The sequence below is a fragment of the Dendropsophus ebraccatus genome, chromosome 14 (genome assembly GCF_027789765.1).
Source record: "Dendropsophus ebraccatus isolate aDenEbr1 chromosome 14, aDenEbr1.pat, whole genome shotgun sequence".
NCBI lineage: Eukaryota > Metazoa > Chordata > Amphibia > Anura > Hylidae > Dendropsophus > Dendropsophus ebraccatus.
In genome coordinates, this window is record NC_091467.1 from 64,859,744 (window position 1) to 64,881,474 (window position 21,731).

Here is a 21,731-nt window from a genome sequence, read left to right on the forward strand (position 1 = left end):
GCAAAGAACTTTTCAGTTCACACAATGGAGTGTGCGGCTCTGGCTGGACGCTCCATTGTGTGCAGTAGGGAATTTGAATGTGGGCGCACACTGATGCGCCTGCATCCGAATTTAGCAGCAGTGAAGATCAACCAGCCTGTATTCTCTGACACTGGCCGTTGCGTGACCTGGCAAGGTTACAGAACGGCTGGTGTTATACACCATGTGAACATGGCCTTACTCTGCAAGTTTACCTGCCTCAAAACTAATGTAACATGAAAACTAATCAAAAGTAAAGATTTTCCTATTTCAGAGTTGTCTAGTACTGTGTGAAAACATGATCTCCATATGTTGAGGAATACTGATGTAGACTTCATGTAGATACATGCAGCCTTAAAGGGGGTGGGAGAAGTATAATGGTGTGGGTCTGACTGCTAGCATACCCACTTTATTGTCAATGGAGGTTGCTGAAGACTAGTGAGTGCTGTACTCTCTGTTAGCGCCTATAGATGATGAATGGATCAGGGGTGTATACTGGTGGAAAGCATAGAAGCCTGAGATTGTGGGGTACACTTATCCTGTAGATATGACATCGGTGTTATTTGATGGGCGATTTCATCCAAATTTATACATATATGTAACCAGTGTCAATTCAAATGTGTCTCCATGGTGACAGACTACAAACAAACCAGATGTAGTCACTCACAGCTGTCTTTTACTGGTGACTGCAAATTTATTTGTAGTCATAGAGATGCACAGGGATTGTGTACCAGAAAACCTATGATGATGTTACATGACAGGTTGTTACAAGTGCATCCAGGCCTAGATTTTTCATTGCAGGTACACTTCACCTGTAAGACAGAATATATTAAATTTTATTGCATGAAATAAGGATTTGATCACTGACCAACCAGCAAGAATTCTGTCTCAGATCTGTTGGTTACGGAATGCAAATGAAATCTGTCATGACATAATCCACTGCAAATATATAGTTAATTTTTCCATTATGTATGCTGTCAGTTTTCTCCAGTGGCCTAGTTAGTCCCCCACTGTAATTACCTAAACCTCTGCATTTCAGACTTTTTCATTAGCTTGGCAGTCAGCTGCATTTGAACTCTGGGTGGCTGGAAAAGCTGGATCCAGTCCTGGGAAACTTCTCCCATTTTTGTTCTCCTGAATTTGCTCAGTATGAACATACCCTGATACTGTAAATTTACTTGTACTTACTAAGACCAAATGGCTTTAGTGTTGGGGCCTCGACTGTAGTTTCTAGTGAGACACCTAGTGGCTGATTTTATAGCATTGCATATCAAGCAAAAATGTAGTATATTATCTCCCCTGCTGATCATTATTAGTAAGGACAGTGCCCATTTAATTGTAGTAATTAATCATTTCATTGCAGTAATTAATTTAATTGGTGTCCAGCTGTCTTTGATTGCATTACTTGTATTTACTGTGTAAAAACACCTGTCCACACACTGTCACAGTCCACCATGGTCATGACCAACAAGCTGACTAAAGGACATCGGGGATAAAATTGTAGACCTGCACACGGCTGTGATGGGCTACAGGACAACAAGGTAACAACTTGGTGAGAAGGCAAATCTATTGCTGCAATTATTAGAAAATGGAAGAAACACTGTCTGATGACTTAATCTTCCTTGGTCGGGCTCTACGCACTCTCTCTTCGTGGGGTAAGGAGGATTCTGAAATCAGGAATCAACTTATAACTACATGGGAGGACCTGTTCAATGATCTGAAGGGAGCTGGGGCCATTAGTAAGGGCCCTATTCCACCGCACGATTATCGTTTGCATAATCATTAACGATCTCAAACGACCGCTATTGCGAAAGACCTGAAAACGTTCTCATTTCCATGGAATGATAATCGTCACTTATCATATTTGCGATCGTTTTTTCTTAACGATAATAGGTCCAGGTCTTATAAAGCGATCAACGATTTCTCGTTCGGTCGTTAATCGTTAACTGCATTTCACCCGAACGATTATCGTTTAGATTAGAACGATTTAACGATAATCTGAACGATAATCGTCCGGTGGAATAGGACCCTAATACTATGCAGTCATGCATTAAAATCCTGCCGGGCACACAAGGTCCCCCTGCTTACACCAGCACATGTCCAGGCTCGGTTGAAGTTCTCCAATGACCATTGGGATCATCCAGAGGAGGCATGGGAGAAGCTGAAGTGGTCAGATAAGACCAAAATAGAACTTTTTGGTATTGACTCAACTTGTGTTTGGAGGGAGAAGTAGGATGAGTACAACCCCAAGAACACAGTCCCAACCGTGAAGCACGGAGGTGGAAATATACTTAGGGAGCTTTTCTGCGTAGGACAGGTAGACTGCACTGTACTGAAGATAAGATGGATGGGGCCAACAACCTCCTTCCCTCAGTGGGAGCATTGAAGATGGGTTGTGGCTGGATCTTCCATCATGACCATCACCTGAAACAAAGCCAGGGCAACTAAGGAGTAGCGATGAACATTTTTCTAAGTTTGTACAAACATGACGCTTATTGTTGGTGTACGGTGATCAAGAACTATTTGTTCGATGATCGGAATGGTTATAACGATCATTTTCAAAAGTTTATCTTGCGATGTACGCAACAGCATAATTTGCAACTGACAATCTGTATACACATACGTAGACCAAAATGTTCGCTTGTACTGTACGTTCGTGAATGTTCTGCAAACATGAACCGATCACAATTTTTAATTTTTTTGTTCGGGATCCAAACCGAACATCGGAAGGTTCTCATCACTACTAAGAAACGGCTCCGTAAGAAGCATTTCAAGATCCTGCAGTCACTTCCAATCAACCAGGTTCCCACTCTCACTTGCCTTGGCGCAGGTTCGGGAGTTATCACCTTAGCATTTATTAAAACACCAATATGGAGCAACAACAAGTGACATGAGCGATGCATTTTGTAACTGCACTAGTGTCTTCAAGCTCCTGGAATGGCCCAGACAGTCTCCAGACCCGAACGCTATAGGGTTTAGAAGGAGCTAAAACTCAATGTTGCTCAGCGACAGCCCTGAAACCTGGAAGATCTGTATGGAGGATGGGACACAATACCTGCTGAAGTCTGCAAACTTGGTCAGAACTAGTTCAAACTACGGAGTCAGCACCGAAATTCCGCTTGCGGACTGCGCCTAATCCAGTCTGCTACCTCTTTTAATGAGAGGCCTCGCACGCCTCAACTCTCACTGCCTCTCTGCTCAAAGAAATAACATGTCAATTCTTTGAGTGGAGGTGCGCAAGGCCTCCCATTGAAAGAGGTAGCAGACGGGATTTGGCACAGAGTTTGCAAGCGGGGTGTCCAAGCTGAATTTCTGCACCGATTTCGTAGTGTGAACAGGCCCTAACTGCAAACAAAGGTTTCTGGACCAAATATTAACTTCTGTCTTTTTTTGTATTGTATCAAATCCTTAATTCATGTAGTAAAATGCATAAAAATTACACATCTCTCCATTCTCCTGAGGTGGAAAAACTTGCAAAATCTCATCAGCTAAAGCTTTGGCTGTCCAGGCATGATGGGAGTTGTAGTTTTGCAACAACTGGAGAGCCAAGGTTCCCTACCTCTGTACTAGTGTAATACAATCAAATGGATGGGGTGGGGGTGAGGGTGGGCATTGCTGTAGTGTTTGCTCCTCCTCCCCTCTTAATATGCAGTCACAGCAGATAGACCCCACCTACTGCTGTAAAGCAACTTATGACACTGTAAAGTCCTGAGTGATCGTGTGATTTGACTTTTTTCTTTTATTAAAAAGCATTAACATATCTTACAAACATTTGTGCAAAACAAGAAAAAGAAAAAACATGATTAATTGCACTAAGCCACATGCAGAAATAAAACACTCCAAATCTAAAATAAAAAGTTTAGTACTATGGTCAGGTACAGGATCGACGCCCTATGGAGACGGCGGCACAATCCCTCCCCTCACTGGATTCTCACCCCTCCAGTATAATGCACTTGGTATAAACCACTTCTTACAGGGGCTAGACCATTATTAGTGGTTGAGTTAGTGTGTTGTGGTCTGAGCTGCCTTGCAGAAATAGCACCACTTTTGTACAGAGATCATATTGGGCACTGCAGCTGCAATACCAGCCATGGCCTCTGGATAAAAATGGCAGTGTCTGCGCGAGAAATCTTCATACGGATCCTTATGTGCACTCTTCCTGATCTGACTTCTGATTGGGCCAAAACTGCATGTGCTGAGGATCAAGCGGATTTACTGATACAACTGTAGTGATTAGTAACGACTGAGGACAAGTAGGAGCCAATCACGAATAGTCTTTTCAGGCTGTATAGTCGATTGCCCATCAGATTGATTAGAAAGATCTGATGAATACTGTATGGGGGACGGGATGGAGTGACCTCTATTGGGCAGTATCCATAGCAACCAATCTTTACTTACATTGACAGGCAGTATGTCCCTAGCAACCTATTTCAGGTCAGAAGGTGGAGAGCCCCTTTAAATCACAGCAGCAGTCTGTGGGCTCTTACTTTCCCCGATACATTGTAACAACCCATCAGCGACATGAACAGGACAAGGTCACAATATGCACTGCATGGGAGGGGGTTGCAATGATAGGAGTTTTCTTTCTCTACGATGTGTATTATATATATATAATAGTACGGGATAAACCGATGTATATCAGTCCCACCATTAATACTGTGATGTACATTTTATCCAGAACGTTCTAGAACGCAAGGAGTCTTCTTCATCTACGAGTGTTAATCTCCATTAAATCAATGCAGTCTGTGGCAGGAATTAAAGGAGTACGCAATCCTCGCCGCTACCGGGAGGGGGAGGGATAAAGCGACTGATTTAGAGATAAAACTGCATGAGACCCAAACAGATTGTTAAAAAAAACAATGTAATGGAGTTTTCTTCAGTCCGTCCATGGGGTGAAACGGAAATTCCACGTCCCCCCCCCATCCCCCACGTTACTGCTGAGATCCTGACATGGAGTCCGTTCCTTCCACAGAGAGGCTCAGAGCTTGTCATCTGTCATTTCTAAAAACTGCGCGTAGACGTCTCGCGTGCACTCGCCCTTCTGGTTGAACTGGAATTTGTAGTAGCTGCCGTCAGCACAGATAGCTGCAAGAGAGGAAACAAAGGATTCTGGGTCATCCTACAGTCACAGCCAAAGCTGCATCCACACGAGCATTTACCGACCCCGTCCTCCACAGCATACACACAAGCACTGGGGGGGCCTTAGAGCCTTATGCATGTCATCAGACCGGCTGTTATAAGTGGATCCTTCTCTTATCCCTGCCATATTACATCAACTGGTAGATGTAGACCTGCCCAGACTAAGGGGTTTTCCCATCTCCACTTGTTATCCCCTATGTGGGGGGGATAAGCACCAGGGACACAACTCGCCCCCCACAATGAGCACTCCCTGTGCCTGAGCTCTATTCATTCTAAGCGCTAAACTCAAACTCTCAATGGCCTCATAGAAAGTGAATGGAGTACAGGCACAGTGAGTGCTCCAGTCAATGTGGGGGCACCTGTTATGAGGAGCAGTTGGGGTCCCAGCAGTCTGGTACACAGCCACAACCTTGTTCTCCTTATCCTATACAAGCGGAGATGGAGGAAATGGATGTGAGAAGTTTCCTCATATGTACCTCAGATGACGCTGTATTCACCCTAATGAGAAATAGGGTTCAGCTTATGTCATGTGACTGACTGACAGCTTCACTCCCCCATTATCAATGCCCCCTATGGGCTCCACACATGGCGACTATCAATCCTCTACCGTATGACCCATGTTGCCCCCAGACCCCACTCACCTATGACAGAGTTTGGTTCTGTTCCAAAGGCACAAACACAAGGCGACCCAGAGGGAACCTGAAACTTGGAGAAGCTCCACTTAGAGCTGAAGTACTTGGGGAGGAAGCTGGCGGAGGCCAAACTGAAACGAGACGAGAGAGAAGCGGCCATCATGACAACAGAAATGGAAAATGTCAGATAGAAAGGTAAACGTGTTATCGGTTCATCTCCTATATAAAGGGTCATCCACACTGTCCTATGCCAGACTAGGGTGACCAGGGGAAGGGCCTTGCATAAAGCTTTAAAGGGGTACTCTGGCGACATTTTTTTTTCTTCCAAATCTACTGGTGTCTGATAAGTACTGGAACACTTAACATTTTTAAATAGAAAGTAAATTACAGATCTATATACATTTCAGAAACTAGTTGATTTGAAAGAAAAATAAAAGAAATTCGGTTGAGTACCCCAAGGGAACACAGGACTGATCTGTTGTGCAGAACATACCCGTGTATGCGCAAGTTATTAAAGGCGTATGGCCAACTTTACTGTTGGGTCAATCTATATGGAATGAGCTCCCCCTAGTGGTGCCTGAAATTATTTTCATGCTGGAGATATGAAAGGGGTACTCCAACAAAAACAAACAAAAAAAAAATATCTTTAAAAAAAAATCAAATGGTGTCGGAGATTTGTAACTTACTTCTATAAATAAAATCTCAAGTCTTCCAGTATTTATCAGCTGCTGTATGTCCTGCAGGAAGTGGTTTATTTTTCTAGCCTAGAGAGTAGATGTGGCAGCAGAGAGCAATGTGTCACAATGGAAAGAACACACCACTTCCTACAGGACATGCAGCAGTTCATAAGTACTGGAAGACTTGATATTTTTTTAATAAAAGTAAATTACTAATCTAAATAATTTTCTGACACCAGTTGATTTAAAAGAAAAATAAATTCTGCTGGAGTACCCCTTGAAACTCCAACTTTGACCCCTAAGAAGATGTAGAATGAATCACTGAAGTGACCATCTAAACTCGGAATGGAGAAACTTCAGAACAAAACTACAATTCCCATCATGCCTGGACGGCTTTAGCTTACCTGGACTGTTTGTTTCGCTTGGGATCCTCTGCTGCAAAGATGTGCACAGTCCCGTGATCGCTGGAGACGCAGATCAGAGAGGCGTCCTCATTGAAGTTTATGCTACAAGACAGAAAGAGCTGATCACAGTGATACATACATGTCCCATTACCCAGAAGCCCTTCCTCGTTGTTCTCCTCACCAGTAAATGTTTGCAGCCTGTGACCCTCGGCGCAGCTCCTGAATTAAGTGTCCAGATGTCGTGTCGAATATCCGGATGAGAGTTCCCTGGAAGCGCAGAGTTGGAGATGTTACCATGTAGTGGAGAGAGCATAAATATTCAGCCTCAGTATGGAATGGGACTTTCTAGGATCGATTAGTCATGTCTGCCTAGTATGGATGGGGTTGTGTGGTGTAAGGAACCATCTCAGTGTTCTCCAGCTGCTGTAGAACTACAATTCCCATCATGCCTTGAGCCTCCATACACTATTAATGGTCTCCTCTGAAACTTGCGGCTCTCCAGCTGCTGCAGAACTACAATTCCCATCATGCCCTCCGACTCCACACACATTAAAGCTCTGCCCTGTAACTTGTGTCTCTCCTCTTTGAACTAGATTTCCAAGCATACTTTCAGCTATCGGACATGATAGGAGTTGTAGTCCGCCAGCAGGAGGAGGAACACTATCCTGTCCCATCTATACAGAACAGACATTAGTAACGGATCCAGCACATGGCTGGACTGACGCTACAGCAGTGACATGTCACCTTCTCCGATGCGGTTGCGATTCTGGTCCCTTGTAGATTTAAAGCGATGCAGCTCAGGACGCCCTCGTGTGCCGGGATGTCTACGGGGGGCTTCTCAGTGCTGGCCAGGTCTACAATCTGCACGTGGCCGGTGTGGGCTCCGGGAAAGGCCAGGAATGAATTATTGCTGTTTGGACACAAGACGCACAGACCTGGAGGGGAAGAAGAGCAGTTACTACAAGTCAATAGGCGGATGATGAGAGTAGTTGTCCTGCTAGCCTCATGAGGGGGGAACTGGCCACTCAGGCCCCAAGATGAGGGACTTCTTTGTGTGATACAGTCCTGCAAAGCCCCCCAGAAAGGATTCCCATTACAGAGTGACTCCACTGACAAAAGATTTATAGGCCCATACTGGGGGCTATACATTTTTCTATAGTCTCCCCCGGCAGGGATGGAGACCCCACCCCCTCCCCCGTCCTCACCTTTAGGATTGTAGCAGGTTTCAAAGACATGGAGCTGATGGGGGTTGTGGGTGAAAGTGAAGACTTTGATCATGGAGTCCAGCACCACGACGATTCTACAACAGAGCGGAGGTCAGTGCTGAGAAACAGGGGACACAGACCCGCAGCCCCCCCTCCCCATGATACCCCGCAGCCCCCCCTCCCCATGATACCCCGCAGCCCCCCCTCCCCATGATACTCCACAGCCCCCCCTCCCCATGATACCCCACAGCCCCCCCTCCCCATGATACCCCGCCACCCCCCCTCCCCATGATACCCCACAGCCCCCCCTCCCCATGATACCCCGCAGCCCCCCTCCCCATGATACCCCACAGCCCCCCCTCCCCATGATACCCCACAGCCCCCCCCTCCCCATGATACCCCGCAGCCCCCCCTCCCCATGATACCCCACAGCCCCACCAGTACTACCTGTCCCTGCGCAGCTTCACAGCCTTCACCTCTGTAGAGAACTCAATTTCAATCACAGTTTTCTTCTTCAGGTCGTCCCAGATCATGACTGCAAGAGAGAGAACAATCAGATGAGAGCGGGAACTGTTCTACATACCTGTGTCCCCCACCCAGGTCAAGACCCCCACCATAAATTGTAGACCTCATCTATGTGATTTTTCAGGCACCCTCATAAGCCACAAAGGGGTCACAGACTTAAAGGGCTGCACAATCCCACCGTAATTCCTCCATAGAGCTGTCAATGATAATGGAGGCTGAATAGTCTCCTCCTTCATTAGTGGGTGTGCAAGAGGTCTCCGAGGGTCTCACCTTTATTGGGGGGGTATTTAGGCTTCTTCCCTCCCCCGACCAGAGCGAGATAGTTACAGCGGAATAGCATCTCTACGTAGCCAATGCCGCCTTCCATGAATTCTGCAAAAAAACAAAGGGTTAATGACTGAGCATAAGGTTACACAGCCTCAGAGCAGACATCACTCAATGCCATCCTCTATCTTGTAAGATTTATGCGTAAGTGATCTGTTGTGTACTGAGAATGCAGCCTGTAGCGCCCCCAGCTGCCTGTGATGGGCTCTGCATAGTATACAATGGGTAGATAAAGTTTTCATATACCTTGTTTATAGTGCGCAGTGTTATAATGTGGACACCAGATGGCGCTCTCCTCCACTGCAGCAGCTACCAGACTCCCTTATGACTCTTCTATCACAGGTGTAATCCAGCCCCAGTACAGGTGGGTGACTCCCTGCAGGTGTCAGGCTCCGCCCCCTTGTGCCTCAGGCTACTCATAGTACAGACCTGTGCTATATGTGATGTGTCAGGGGCGGAGTCTCACACCACAGGTGCAGAGAGAGAAGCCCCAGCAGCCACCGGGGGGCGCACACCTCCAGACATGGCGGCCATTACCTTGCTTTTCCTTCTCCTTCAGCGGATCAGTGTTATAGACCCGGAAGCCGTTCTCCATCCCACAGGCGAAGCATCCTGCAAGATACAAGATGTGAGCGAGCGACTGACCCCCGTGTACACAGCGCTGTACCCCAAAGAGATACCATGCCCCCCAACTATACACAGCGCTGTGCCCCAAAGAGACCCCCCACACTGTACAAAGTGCTGTACCCTACAGAGAAGCCGCCCCCTGCATTATACACAGTGCTGTACCCTAAAGAGAAGCCACCCCCCGCATTATACACAGTGCTGTACCCTAAAGAGAAGCCACCCCCCTGCATTATACACAGTGCTGTACCCTAAAGAGAAGCCACCCCCCGCATTATACACAGTGCTGTACCCTAAAGAGAAGCCGCCCCCCCGCATTATACACAGTGCTGTACCCTAAAGAGAAGCCGCCCCCTGCATTATACACAGTGCTGTTCCCTAAAGAGAAGCCACCCCCCGCATTATACACAGTGCTGTACCCTAAAGAGAAGCCGCCCCCCCGCATTATACACAGTGCTGTACCCTAAAGAGAAGCCGCCCCCCGCATTATACACAGTGCTGTACCCTAAAGAGAAGCCGCCCCCTGCATTATACACAGTGCTGTACCCTAAAGAGAAGCCGCCCCTGCATTATACACAGTGCTGTTCCCTAAAGAGACCCCCCCGCTATACACAGTGCTGTACCCTAAAGAGAAGCCGCCCCCCGCATTATACAGTGCTGTACCCTACAGAGAAGCCACCCCCCGCATTATACACAGTGCTGTACCCTAAAAAGACCCCCCCGCTATACACAGTGCTGTACCCTATAGAGAAGCTGCCCCCCCGCTATACACAGTGCTGTACCCTACAGAGAAGCCGCCCCCGCATTATACACAGTGCTGTACCCTAAAGAGAAGCCACCCCCCGCATTATACACAACGCTGTACCCTAAAGAGAAGCCGCCCCCCCCACTATACACAACGCTGTACCCTAAAGAGAAGCCGCCCCCCCCACTATACACAACGCTGTACCCTAAAGAGAAGCCGCCCCCCCCACTATACACAGTGCTGTACCCAAGAACCCCACCTCCACTGACAGTATACACAGCACTGTACCCAGAGACATCCCCCAGGATACACAGCGCTTTGTGCACAAGGCTGTACCCCCCATGCTGTACCCAGACAGCCCGCCCCACTGTACACATACACCCCCACACACTAACGCCTAGTGTACACAGTGCTGTACACCAAAGAAACATCCCGCCCCCTATAGTATGCAGGGCTGTACCCGGAGACATCCCCCACCCTCAGTGTACATGAGCCCTCCATCCTCCCCTCACCACACCCCCGTCTCCTCACCATGGTCCTGGTTGAAGCCGGCGTACAGCAGGCCGTTGCCGTGCGGGTTGGAGGGCAGCAGGTTCATGGCTCCGGTCCTGGTTCCGGTCTCGGTGTCGGGGCCCCGGGCTCTGCCAGTTACATCATCGCCGGGAGCCGCTGACGTTCTCTCTGACACACAGCGGCCACTTCCGGCTTCCGCAGGGCTGATAGCTGAGCGCCGAGCGGCCGACGCGCCCAGTCACGTGATGGAGGGGGCGGAGCGCCGAGTAATCGATCGACTATTAGAGGATAACGTGAGAAAACCAGCAAATTAACGATAATACAATGTGCACAATAAAGAGAATACAGTGGTGCCTTGGATTACGAGCATAATTCGTTCCAGGACTGTGCTTGTAATCCAAATCCACTCTTAAACCAAAGCAAATTTTCCCATAAGAAATCATAGAAATGCAGACAATTGGTTCCACACCCCAAATATAATGATTTATTATTCTGAATAACATGTAAAACAGATGAAACAAACATTCAGAAACAGCAGAATCTGTGATATTATAAGTTACTGTACAGTAATGGAGAGGATGGGAAACACAAGGGCTGACAGAGACTGCAGGAAGCATGAAGGAATGAGCAGGGCAGATATGGGAACAGTATAGCAGCACTCTCTGTCCGGGGAGCGAGGGGTTACAGCTATGGAGAGATTACCTCCACAGTCCTGTCCCCTGATGTAAGCCCCAGCCTGAAGTGGATCTGCTATGATTTGGAAGGTGAGGGAGACTTCCTGGGTCAGAGTACAGGGCTGTAGACCCCGCTATGCAGACCATGCCCCTCCTCCACTCCCCCTGCCACCCAGTACAGGGAGCTCTTACACCAAAGCAATTCTCTTAAACCAAGTCACAATTTAGAAAAACTGTGAGCTCTTAAACCAAAAAGCTCTTAAACCAAGTTACTCTTAAACCAAGGTACCACTGTATATATATATATATATATATATATATAGTGTGTGACATATACGTGACCTTTATCCATCTATGTGCAACTACAACCGCCAGTATTCATCCTGAAATGTATTGTTGGTGTTACTAGATAGGAATGGTAGTGCAACCCTCAACCTGTGTCTCTACCACTGCAGCAGTACTACAACTAACATCATGCCCTGACAGACCACCAACCTGTGTCTCCACATCTGCAGCAGTACTACAACTAACATCATGCCCTGACAGACCAACAACCTGTGTCTCTACATCTGCAGCAGTACTACAACTCCCATCATTCCCTGACAGACCACCAACCTGTGTCTCTACCTCTGCTGCAGTACTACAACTCCCATCATGCCCTGACAGACCCCCAATCTGTCTCTACCTCTGCTGCAGTACTACAACTCCCATCATGTCCTCACAGATCCCCAACCTGTGTCTCTACCTCTGCTGCAGTACTACAACTCCCATCATGTCCTCAAAGATCCCCAACCTGTGTCTCCACCTCTGCTGCAGTACTACAACTCCCATCATGTCCTCACAGATCCCCAACCTGTGTCTCTACCTCTGCTGCAGTACTACAACTCCCATCATGTCCTCAAAGATCCCCAACCTGTGTCTCCACCTCTGCTGCAGTACTACAACTCCCATCATGCCCTGACAGACCCCCAACCTGTGTCTCCACCTCTGCTGCAGTACTACAACTAACATCATGCCCTGACAGACCCCCAATATGTGTCTCCACCTCTGCTGCAGTACTACAACTCCCATCATGTCCTCACATACCAGCAACCTGTGTCTCCACCTCTGCTACAGTACTACAACTCCCATCATATTCTGACACCCCCACCACTACCTCACCCTGCGGCACTTCTGGCTGTCTGGGCATGATGGGAGTTGTAGTCTTGCTGCAGCAAGAAGCTGCCTGGTTGTCAGTGGCCAAACATATAACAAGATCTGCTCCATTGCGCCCCCTCTAGCTGCGTTGTAGAGAAGTCGCCCATATTAAGCCTCATTAATCACAGGGTGGCCAATATATCAGCACCATGTCATTAATAACGCACAGCGGGGGTCATCTATATCCTATATCACATCCACCGCTGACCTCTTATGTATAACACGGTGTTATACAACTACAGGATCCAGTTTGTGGACGGAACGCGTGGGCTCCTGTCTCCGGGCCTGGAGGCTCTGTAGTTCTCTCTTGGTCCTTGGTGATACACTCTGGTCCTCATTTGATAGCGTGGCTGTACTCATGTATTTTCACATGTCATTTGCTTTCAGCCCGTTTTTTTCCGCACTTCACATAGCTTTTTGGCTTCTGTAGATGATGCACTAGCACTTTACATATTCCTGTTGTGAGGACATGATCACGCACAGTACCAATTATAATTGGGTTTAGCACCCGGATTTGGTTTATTGGGTTGTGCAGCACAGTGGCTCAGTGGTTGGCACAGTAGCCTTACAGCGCTGGAGTCCTGGGTTCAAATCCCACCAAGGGCAACATCTGCAAAGAGTTTGTATGTTCTCTCCGTGTTTGTGTGGGTTTCCTCCCAAAACATACAGATAGGTGGATTTAGATTGTAAGCCCTATTGGGGACAGGGAGCAATAATTGGCAAAAACTATGTGAAGTGCTGCGGAATCTGTGTGCGCTATACAAATAAAAGCATTATTATTATTGTGCATCTTTTAGCCCCTTTCTGTGTATGTATAACACGGTGGGCGCCATTTTGGATTCTGATGTTTAACACTATCCACAAACTCTATTCATGTCATGTTTTCTAATCTTCTGATTCCTGAGGGGCAAAGTGTACAGTGGTCTACAGCAGCGCTTCTCAGACCTGAAGCCTCACCCAACAGACCAAAGTAAGACCCGGGTAAGACTGACTAAGGGGAAGTCCAGTCCTCACCAGATAGTCCAAGGGGAAGCCTGGGCCTCACCAGACTGACCAAAGAGAAGCCTGGGCCTCACCAGATAGTCCAAGGGGATACCCAGGTCTCACCGCATAGTCCAAGGGGGAGCCCAGGTCTCACCAGATAGTCCAAGAGGAAGCCTGGGCCTCACCAGATAGTCAAAGGGGAAGGCCGGGCCTCATCAGATAGTCAAAGGGGAAGGCCGGGCCTCACCAGACAGACCAAGAGGAAGCCTGGGCCTAACCAGACTGACCAGGGGGAAGCCTGGGCCTCACAATCTGTAATGGAAGTCCATTTAAAGGGGTTATCCAGTGCTACAAAAACATGGCCACTTTCCCCCTACTATTGTCTCCAGATTGGGTGGGGTTTTGAAATTCAGTTCCATTGAAGTAAATGGAGCTTAATTGCAAACCGCACCTGAACTGGAGACAACAGTAGGGGGAAAGTGGCCATGTTTTTGTAGCGCTGGATAACCCCTTTAAAAGCTGAAAGTATTGCTAGGGCTACCTTTCTCCTGTCTCCTAAGCTTTATATACCAATAAAAAAAAACGTACAAAAAAACCCTAATAACATTGCACTGGTCAACAGTACTACAACTCCCAGCATGACCCAGAAGGCTCCTCCTGTATGGTGAATCTCTTCTCTCATGTCACCTGATGTTATGGATGATTTACTTCTTGTGACCTTGGGCGTCATATACATAGAAATAACCTACAGCAGGTGGAATGGTTTACACTATAGACACACAAGGGCGAGTGTAAACTGCTGATAGGAAACCTACAAAGGCAAGTACTCAGGATCAGTAATGTAATGTGTGTACACAGTGACCCCACCAGCAGAATAGTGAGTGCAGCTCTGGGGTATAATACAGGATGTAACTCAGGATCAGTAATGTAATGTATGTACACAGAGACTCCACCAGCAGAATAGTGAGTGCAGCTCTGGGGTATAATACAGGATGTAACTCAGGATCAGTAATGTAATTTATGTACACAGTGACCCCACCAGCAGAATAGTGAGTGCAGCTCTGGAGTATAATACAAGATGTAACTCAGGATCAGTAATGTAATGTATGTACACAGTGACTCCACCAGCAGAATAATGAGTGCAGCTCTGGAGTATAATACAGGATGTAACTCAGGATCAGTAATGTAATGTATATACACAGTAACTCCACCAGCAGAATAGTGAGTGCAGCTCTGGAGTATAATACATGATGTATCTCAGGATCAGTACAGGATCAGTAATGTATGTACACAGTAACTCCACCAGCAGAATAGTGATTACAGCTCTGGAGTATAATACAGGATGTAACTCAGGATCAGTAATGTAATGTATGTACACAGTGACCGCACCAGCAGAATAGTGAGTGCAGCTCTGGGGTATAATACAGGATGTAACTCAGGATCAGTAATATAATGTATGTACACAGTGACCCCACCAGCAGAATATTGAGTGCAGCTCTGCAGCATCTTGTATCTTCTTTCTTTATGCCGCAGTCATAGTTTGGCGCATTAATCACGTCGGTGTCCTGTTTTCCTGGGTCACGTCTCCGTTCAGCATCACCTTGGTTATTGCTCTATCACACATCTAGCATTGTGTCCGGCTTGCCTGTTTCCATGGTTACTCCTCTGGTGCCGGCACTTTCCATCACAATCCTACATGAGTGGGAAACAAATGCTGTAAAACCTTCACTCTCACATACTCAACTGGGGTGCAGCTGCTGGGAGTGGTTCATCGATGGATGATGTCAGAACTACAACTCCCAGCATGTTCTGAGAGTCTGCACTGTATCATACAAATATATAGGAAAGCCAGAGCCAGATCACAGGAGTGGGATTATGTAGTGCGGGTGGCGTCAGTATTAGAGGGCTACTTACATGGAGGTCCGGTCCTGGGGTCATAAATCTTCAATCCAGAACATATAATGACCTAGAACAGGGGTAGGAAACCATGGCTCTCCTGCTGTTGCAAAACTACAACTCCCATCATGCCTGGACAGCCAAAGCTAAAGCTTTGGCTGTCCAGGCATGATGGGAGTTGTAGTTTTGCAACAGCTGGAGGGCCAAGGTTCCCTACCCCTGACCTAGAACTTGGCCTCTATTATGCGGATATAGGAGACCCATCAAAAAGTTGGATCAGCCGGAGTCTAGGTGTTCAGACCCCAACCAATTGCTTGAAAGAGCTGAGATAATTGTGCACCATGCCTATTCTCTGCCAGCTCTGCACCACTGTGCACTAACCTAAATCTTTGGGCCAGTCCATGTAGTTCTCCCGTCAGCTGACTGAAGGAGCTCCTTCTTTATCAAGCTTTACAGTTTATCAGCACCATACACTGAAAAGTCGCTGCTCCTGGTATTGCAGCTTAGTCCCATTTACTTTAGTAGGTGTGAGCTGCAGTACCAACCTTAGCCACTACCAAGTGTACGGCACTGGAGAGATGCAGAGCTCCTTCAGTCAGCTGATTACTCACACCAATCAGATGTGATCTAAGGTTTAGCCATGAATCTTACAGTCCCAGAGACCCAGGTGATGAGAACAGTCTAGTAAATTAGAAATGTCAGGAGAGCGGACAGGTTTTACTAGACTTTAGTAGTGACAGGAGCCTTACTTTTAAACAACCCCACACATTTGCTGATTGACGAAAGGTCACTTTCTTTATGGTTTACAATGAACAGCGCCATACTTTTGGAAGTGGCTGTTCCTGGTATTTGTCACATTAGTTGGCCGAATCCGCAGTACCAAGTACAACCACTACCAAGTGTATGGAGCTGTGATCAAATGGGACCAAGACTGAGCTCCTTCAGTCTAAAGATAAGCGATCAGATGTGATCTATGGCTAGGCCACCAGTTTTACATCCCCTGTATGTTACGTCTTCAGCACGCGCACGCACACACAGACCTTTACAACTCTTAAGACATTTATTTTTTTTCTCTTAAATAGCTTTTCTTCCTCTTTATAAAACATTTTCTTCAAATCACATGAAAGTCACAAATGCAAATAAAACATATTCACAATCCAAACACTTCTTTGGCATTTGGGCAATTTTTTTGTTTCTTTTTGATTTCTTTTTAAACTCGGCGACTCTTCTTACATCTGGTACAAAATATTCAGTTTTACAGAAATAGAAGCATATTTATATATATATAGTCATATATCATCATCATCATCATCATCATCACAGAGAAATCCCAAAAATGTATTAAATAACATTAAAAAAAAAAAAAAAATTCTCAGACGTTCCTTTTCCTCACACAAACCTGACACGTTGCGAGTGCATCGGAAGTGACACCTGTGGAGCAGCCTTTGTTGTAGCGGGGATGACAGAAGGCAGATGGCGCTGCGGTCTATATACTGGAAATCAATACCTTACGGTACAGGGGGGTTTCCAAAAATAGGGGGCGCTCTATTGGGGGGGGGGGGTCCAATACTTTCCATTAAAGGGAGCACGAAATCACACAGTAAAAACCGCATAAGCTCAGTGGTGGGTGGGGAAGGGGGAGAAAGGGGCAGCGCACAAACAAAAGGGTAATAGTAATAAAACCGCCATGCAGAAAAAACGCAGCAACGTCGTGTCTGGGGGAACAAGTCTCAAAAATAAAATAGAAAGCAGCATCATCGGGGGAGACCAAAACTTCCTGACAAAGAAAAGGCGTCATGAACGTCCTGCTGTTGCTTCCTCTTGGGAGGTGCACAGATGCCCCGCCCCCGCAGATCCCTCCATGGCTCTAGCTTAGGATATCTTGCAGCTGTTCCTCGTGCAGTTCTTGGGAGGGCTCTGCGGTGGACGGATGATCTTGGCTTTTTTTAGGCTGTGCCTCTTGTTTAAGTTGTTGGCTGTAAGAGAGTACGACCGACCATGCATCATCCTGGCGTTCAGTCCGTTCGCCATGGAGAATGACTTCAGATGGCTTCGTAAGGCAACCGGGAGGGGGAGCTTGTCGACCAGGTGAACGGGCGTGCAGGACACGATGGCGCGGCAGCAGAGGTCCTGCAGACTCAGTACTGTTGGAAGAGAAGGGGGGGCAAGTTAAGATGGCGTCAAGGTTTGGATCTACGACGTTTAAATAGAGCTGCTATTGCACACAGTGACCTGCAGGTGGCAGTGGAGGAACACAACTTGCTATCCCACTGGTCACAATGACGTCTTCTCTGCGGTAAATCATCAACAACATCGCAGGTGAAGGACCAAGAAACCTTCATGGTGCAGGAATTACTTTCTAAGTCACATGAATGACTGATGCTGGAGGTGCCAACGCACTTCACGCCTCCAGAATGTAACAAGCGTATGTTCACTGTAATACATTGCCAGTACCCACAGACTTGCTGTCCAGGATTCTGGGACAGCTGGGTGACAGCAGCCATACTGGTTGATGACAAGGATTCTGTGACATCAAAGCAGCCGATACATGGATTGTATAAGCAGATTAGGTGATCAGAGTTCTGGGAAAGCTGGGTAACAACCCCTCTAGGAACTGTAATGGGGGCCATGCTGGCTCCAATGTACCAGAACAGCTAATATGTGGATACGTATAGGTAGATGTGCTGTTCGTGGTGTGGAAACTACAGGCCGTTCTTTTGGCTGTAACCCAGCTTTCCCAAGTTCCTGGACAATAAATGAATCATTATATAACATGTCCATTACTGCCAGATGCAAGCAGATATTGGAAAAGCTTGGTGACAATCTAGGTACAATAGGGGACATCCTAGGAACACTGGTTATCATTTGTGTCTATGTGGACCTGGGAAAGCTGGGTGAGCAGCCTGGCTCCTGGCTCACGTACCCTTGTTGGGCCTCCAGAGACGGTCCATGCCGTGACGCATCAGCACGATCCTCGCCAGCTCGGTGAAGGACTCGGTGATGTTGAAGTTGCAGAGGGGACTGACCTCGAAGAAGGTCATCCCCAGGCGCTCGGCGTAGCACTGCGCCTGCTCCGTGGAAACTTGCCGCTTAAACGCCAAGTGCAGACGGTTCCCCACCAGGATTTTGGGCACCCCCGGGGCATGCTTGGAAACAGAACACAAATACAGCATTATATACAGTCTGTACAATGAGAGCATCCATTGCTTATCCTATCCTGGGAAAGCTGGGTGGCACAGAACATCAGTTTATAAAATGAGAGCCTTCATTAATTATCTGGGTCACACCCAGCTTTCCTTGGTCCTGAAAGGCAGGACTAACACTGATTGCATAGAAAAAAAAAATTGTTGAGAACTTGGAACCCAACTTGCCCAGGCTCCTGAACATCCAATATGTTGCTACGTACACCCCCTCACTCTATTATTTTGGCAGGATTCTAGAAAAGCTAAAAGGTAACCACCACTCCGGTGGAAGCTACTCTGTCAGCCATACTGGTTGTCACCCAACTTTCCACTTCCCCAGATGCCTGAACAGAAAAAGCCATATTGGTGGTCACCCGGTTTTCCCAGGCTACAATGTTAGTTCAGTGTGTACACCCCGTTCAGGGTTTTGGTAAAGCTGGGTGGCAACTTAGACTTGCATTGTACTCTCTATTGATAACAGCTCCCCCTAGTGGTCAGTGTAAGGTCTCACCTCATCGATTTCCTTTATCCATCGGTCGATGCCGTCAAAGGACCAGCGGTTTGTGATATCATAGACCAGGATAACGCCCTGCGGCGAGAAGAGACAACACCTGAGTGATAGCTCCACCTACTGCAAGAGGAATATGTCATATGTGCTCCCTCCTGAGGCATGATGGGACAACCATGTGACCTTATAAGTGTCATTCATGTCAACATTAGCAAAGGGTGGAGTTGCCCTTTAAGTACCATATATGGGCTCAGATTATTATATGAGCCAAAGAGATTGTAATAAGATACTGAGTACTCAGAGGTCAGTGACCCAGCCTGGGAGCGCGTCCAGCTCTGCTACGCTAAAGATGGTTGTAATTATAGCCAAGAATTTCTCAATCCACAACTGGAGCACGTGACAGTGTGGAGAGCTCGGCTGGCCGTGTACAGCAATGGGCAGAGCGCTGCTGGCCGTGTACAACAATAGGCAGAGCGTGGCTGGCCGTCTATAGTAATGGTGAGAGCGGGGCTGGCCGTGTACAGTAATGGTGAGAGCGGGGCTGGCCGTGTACAGTAATGGGCAGAGCGTGGCTGGCCGTGTACAGTAATGGGCAGAGCGTGGCTGGCCGTGTACAGTAATGGGGAGAGAGCAGCTAGCCGTCTATAGTAATGGTGAAAGCGTGGCTGGCCGTGTACAGTAATGGGCAGAGCGTGGCTGGCCGTGTACAGTAATGGGCAGAGCGTGGCTGGCCGTGTACAGTAATGCAGAGAGCATGGCTGGCCGTGTACAGTAATGCAGAGAGCATGGCTGGCCGTGTACAGTAATGGGCAGAGCGTGGCTGGCCATGTACAGTAATGGGGAGAGAGCAGCTAGCCGTCTATAGTAATGGTGAAAGCGTGGCTGGCCGTGTACAGTAATGCAGAGAGCATGGCTGGCCGTGTACAGTAATGCAGAGAGCACAGCTGGCCGTGTACAGTAATGCAGAGAGCACAGCTGGCCATACACAGTATTCCAGAGCTTGCCAGCCACTATGAACCAGCATCAAGAATTTCATCTTGCACATTTCTTGGCAGCGTGCGGGGTGGACAGATGACGGTCACTACAGGGATGACATCACACACCACCATGTTCTGTCCCTGACACACAGTAAAGCAAACCAGGAAGGAGTGTGAAAGAGGAACTGCAACATTTCAATGGATAGAACTCAGGGGAGCAAATGTTCCAGAACAAGCGGTCACGTCCTGCCAGTGCAGAGGTGCTGCCTTCATGTTTGCCCCCTGGTGGAGGGTAGGCGGGTGTCCATGAAAAGGAGTGTTCCATAGCAATGCCCACATGTAGGCAGAACAGGCTGAGGGAAGACACACAGCGGCACAGCAGGACAGCTGAGAGCCGGCAGACTTTATGGTGAGATCCCTGACCCTGCTGCACTGAAACATAAAGGAGTCATGTGACCTACAGAGTCCCGATTCCCCTGCCGAGAGGAGTGTGGAGAAAGGGGTGGTCACACATGCCTCTCCATCATAGTGAGCATGCTCGACCACTCCTCAGGAATAGAATAGGGGGACCCTTGGCAACCCCTTTAAGTGACCAGACTAGTCTAAGAGTCCGCAACCTTTGGATCCCTAGTTGTTGTAAAACTACAACTCCCAGCATGCCAGGACAGCTGGGAGTTGGAGTCTTTCAACAGCTAAGACCCCCATTGTAGAGGATCGTTAAGTGATGGCTGCACTGGGGGTGGAGCTGTGACAACCCTTTCAGGCAAACTATGGAATGCTCTACTTCTATATGGGACTATACAGCACAGGCCTCCAGTAGCGCCCCCTACAGGATTCTACACTGTAGACAGGACTTGACCAGTGATAGTGAATTGCTGTGCTGGCCCTTTAAGAAAAGCTGTAGCGCGGTGTAGCAGTGAGTCAGTGCGGCTCCTTCGCTTCTCTTTGCCAGATTCCTGCATTTAGCTGGAATGGAGAAAGGAAATTGTCCGTCCAGGATCCATAAATCACTGTCCGCAGCTTATCAGCCCGGCGCAGGCGGCCTAAGCCCCTCCCCAAACGGCGAGTCTCGTGGATACCGGACCCCATGAGAGACGCGTTTGCCAATTTGTAAGCGATATTGAGGCCGTGTAAGGTAACGCACAGCTCTGCTATGTTCTCATAGACCTTGGATTGTAATCCTGTTTGCTGTCAATGAATGAAAACATCCAGTGGGAACAATCCCAAAGCCTGGAAGGCGTGACACATTGTGACAAACCCTCAGCTGTGAGATACACCAGGACAGCAAGCAGAGATCTAGAACAAAAGTTGTCAAACTCCATTTCTCCAGCTGTTGTAAAACTACAATTCCCATCATGCCTGGACAGCCAAAGCCAAAGCTGGAGCAATGGAGTTTGACACGCAAGAGCTAGAAAATGGTGAGAAACTGGGATTTGGATGGTGGGGATTTTGCTGTAGGGAAATGTGTATGTGTGAACATTCCCTTAAAGAAAATTTGCCACGGCCC

General features: G+C 47.7%; 2 protein-coding genes across 3 annotated transcripts in view; both read right to left on the bottom strand.

Annotated features, from left to right (window-relative positions):
* Positions 1–3,731: 3,731 nt before the first annotated feature.
* WDR45B (WD repeat domain 45B) lies at positions 3,732–11,032 on the bottom strand. Its single transcript, XM_069954070.1, has 10 exons — positions 10,825–11,032; positions 9,462–9,536; positions 8,871–8,972; positions 8,523–8,610; positions 8,076–8,170; positions 7,615–7,805; positions 7,052–7,137; positions 6,871–6,972; positions 5,799–5,920; positions 3,732–5,103 (listed from the first exon to the last, which is right to left on the bottom strand). Exons 1-10 carry the CDS (start codon positions 10,889–10,891, stop codon positions 4,997–4,999), a joined length of 1,035 nt encoding a protein of 344 aa, XP_069810171.1. The 5' UTR covers positions 10,892–11,032; the 3' UTR covers positions 3,732–4,996.
* Positions 11,033–16,598: 5,566 nt separating this feature from the next.
* The window catches only part of RAB40B (RAB40B, member RAS oncogene family), a 33,690-nt gene continuing 28,557 nt past the window's right edge, over positions 16,599–21,731 (bottom strand). For both annotated transcript variants that reach the window (XM_069951465.1, XM_069951463.1), the window contains exons 5-7: positions 19,251–19,328; positions 18,481–18,703; positions 16,599–17,701 (exon numbers count right to left, since the gene is read on the bottom strand). In XM_069951465.1, the coding sequence (XP_069807566.1) occupies positions 17,430–17,701; positions 18,481–18,703; positions 19,251–19,328 (573 nt within the window). In that variant the 3' untranslated portion in view covers positions 16,599–17,429. The remainder of the gene's footprint in view (positions 17,702–18,480; positions 18,704–19,250; positions 19,329–21,731) is intronic.

What these genes read in the sequence shown, in the direction of transcription:
- WDR45B (XM_069954070.1), bottom strand. Translation starts at nt 10,891, where the DNA reads ATGAACCTGCTGCCCTCCAACCCGCACGGCAACGGCCTGCTGTACGCC. An exon ending in CAGGCTGCAAACATTTACTG is followed by an intron (nt 6,973 to 7,051) that starts GTGAGGAGAACA and finishes TCTGTCTTGTAG; the next exon opens with CATAAACTTCAATGAGGACG. An exon ending in AGAACCAAACTCTGTCATAG is followed by an intron (nt 5,104 to 5,798) that starts GTGAGTGGGGTC and finishes CCTCTCTTGCAG; the next exon opens with CTATCTGTGCTGACGGCAGC.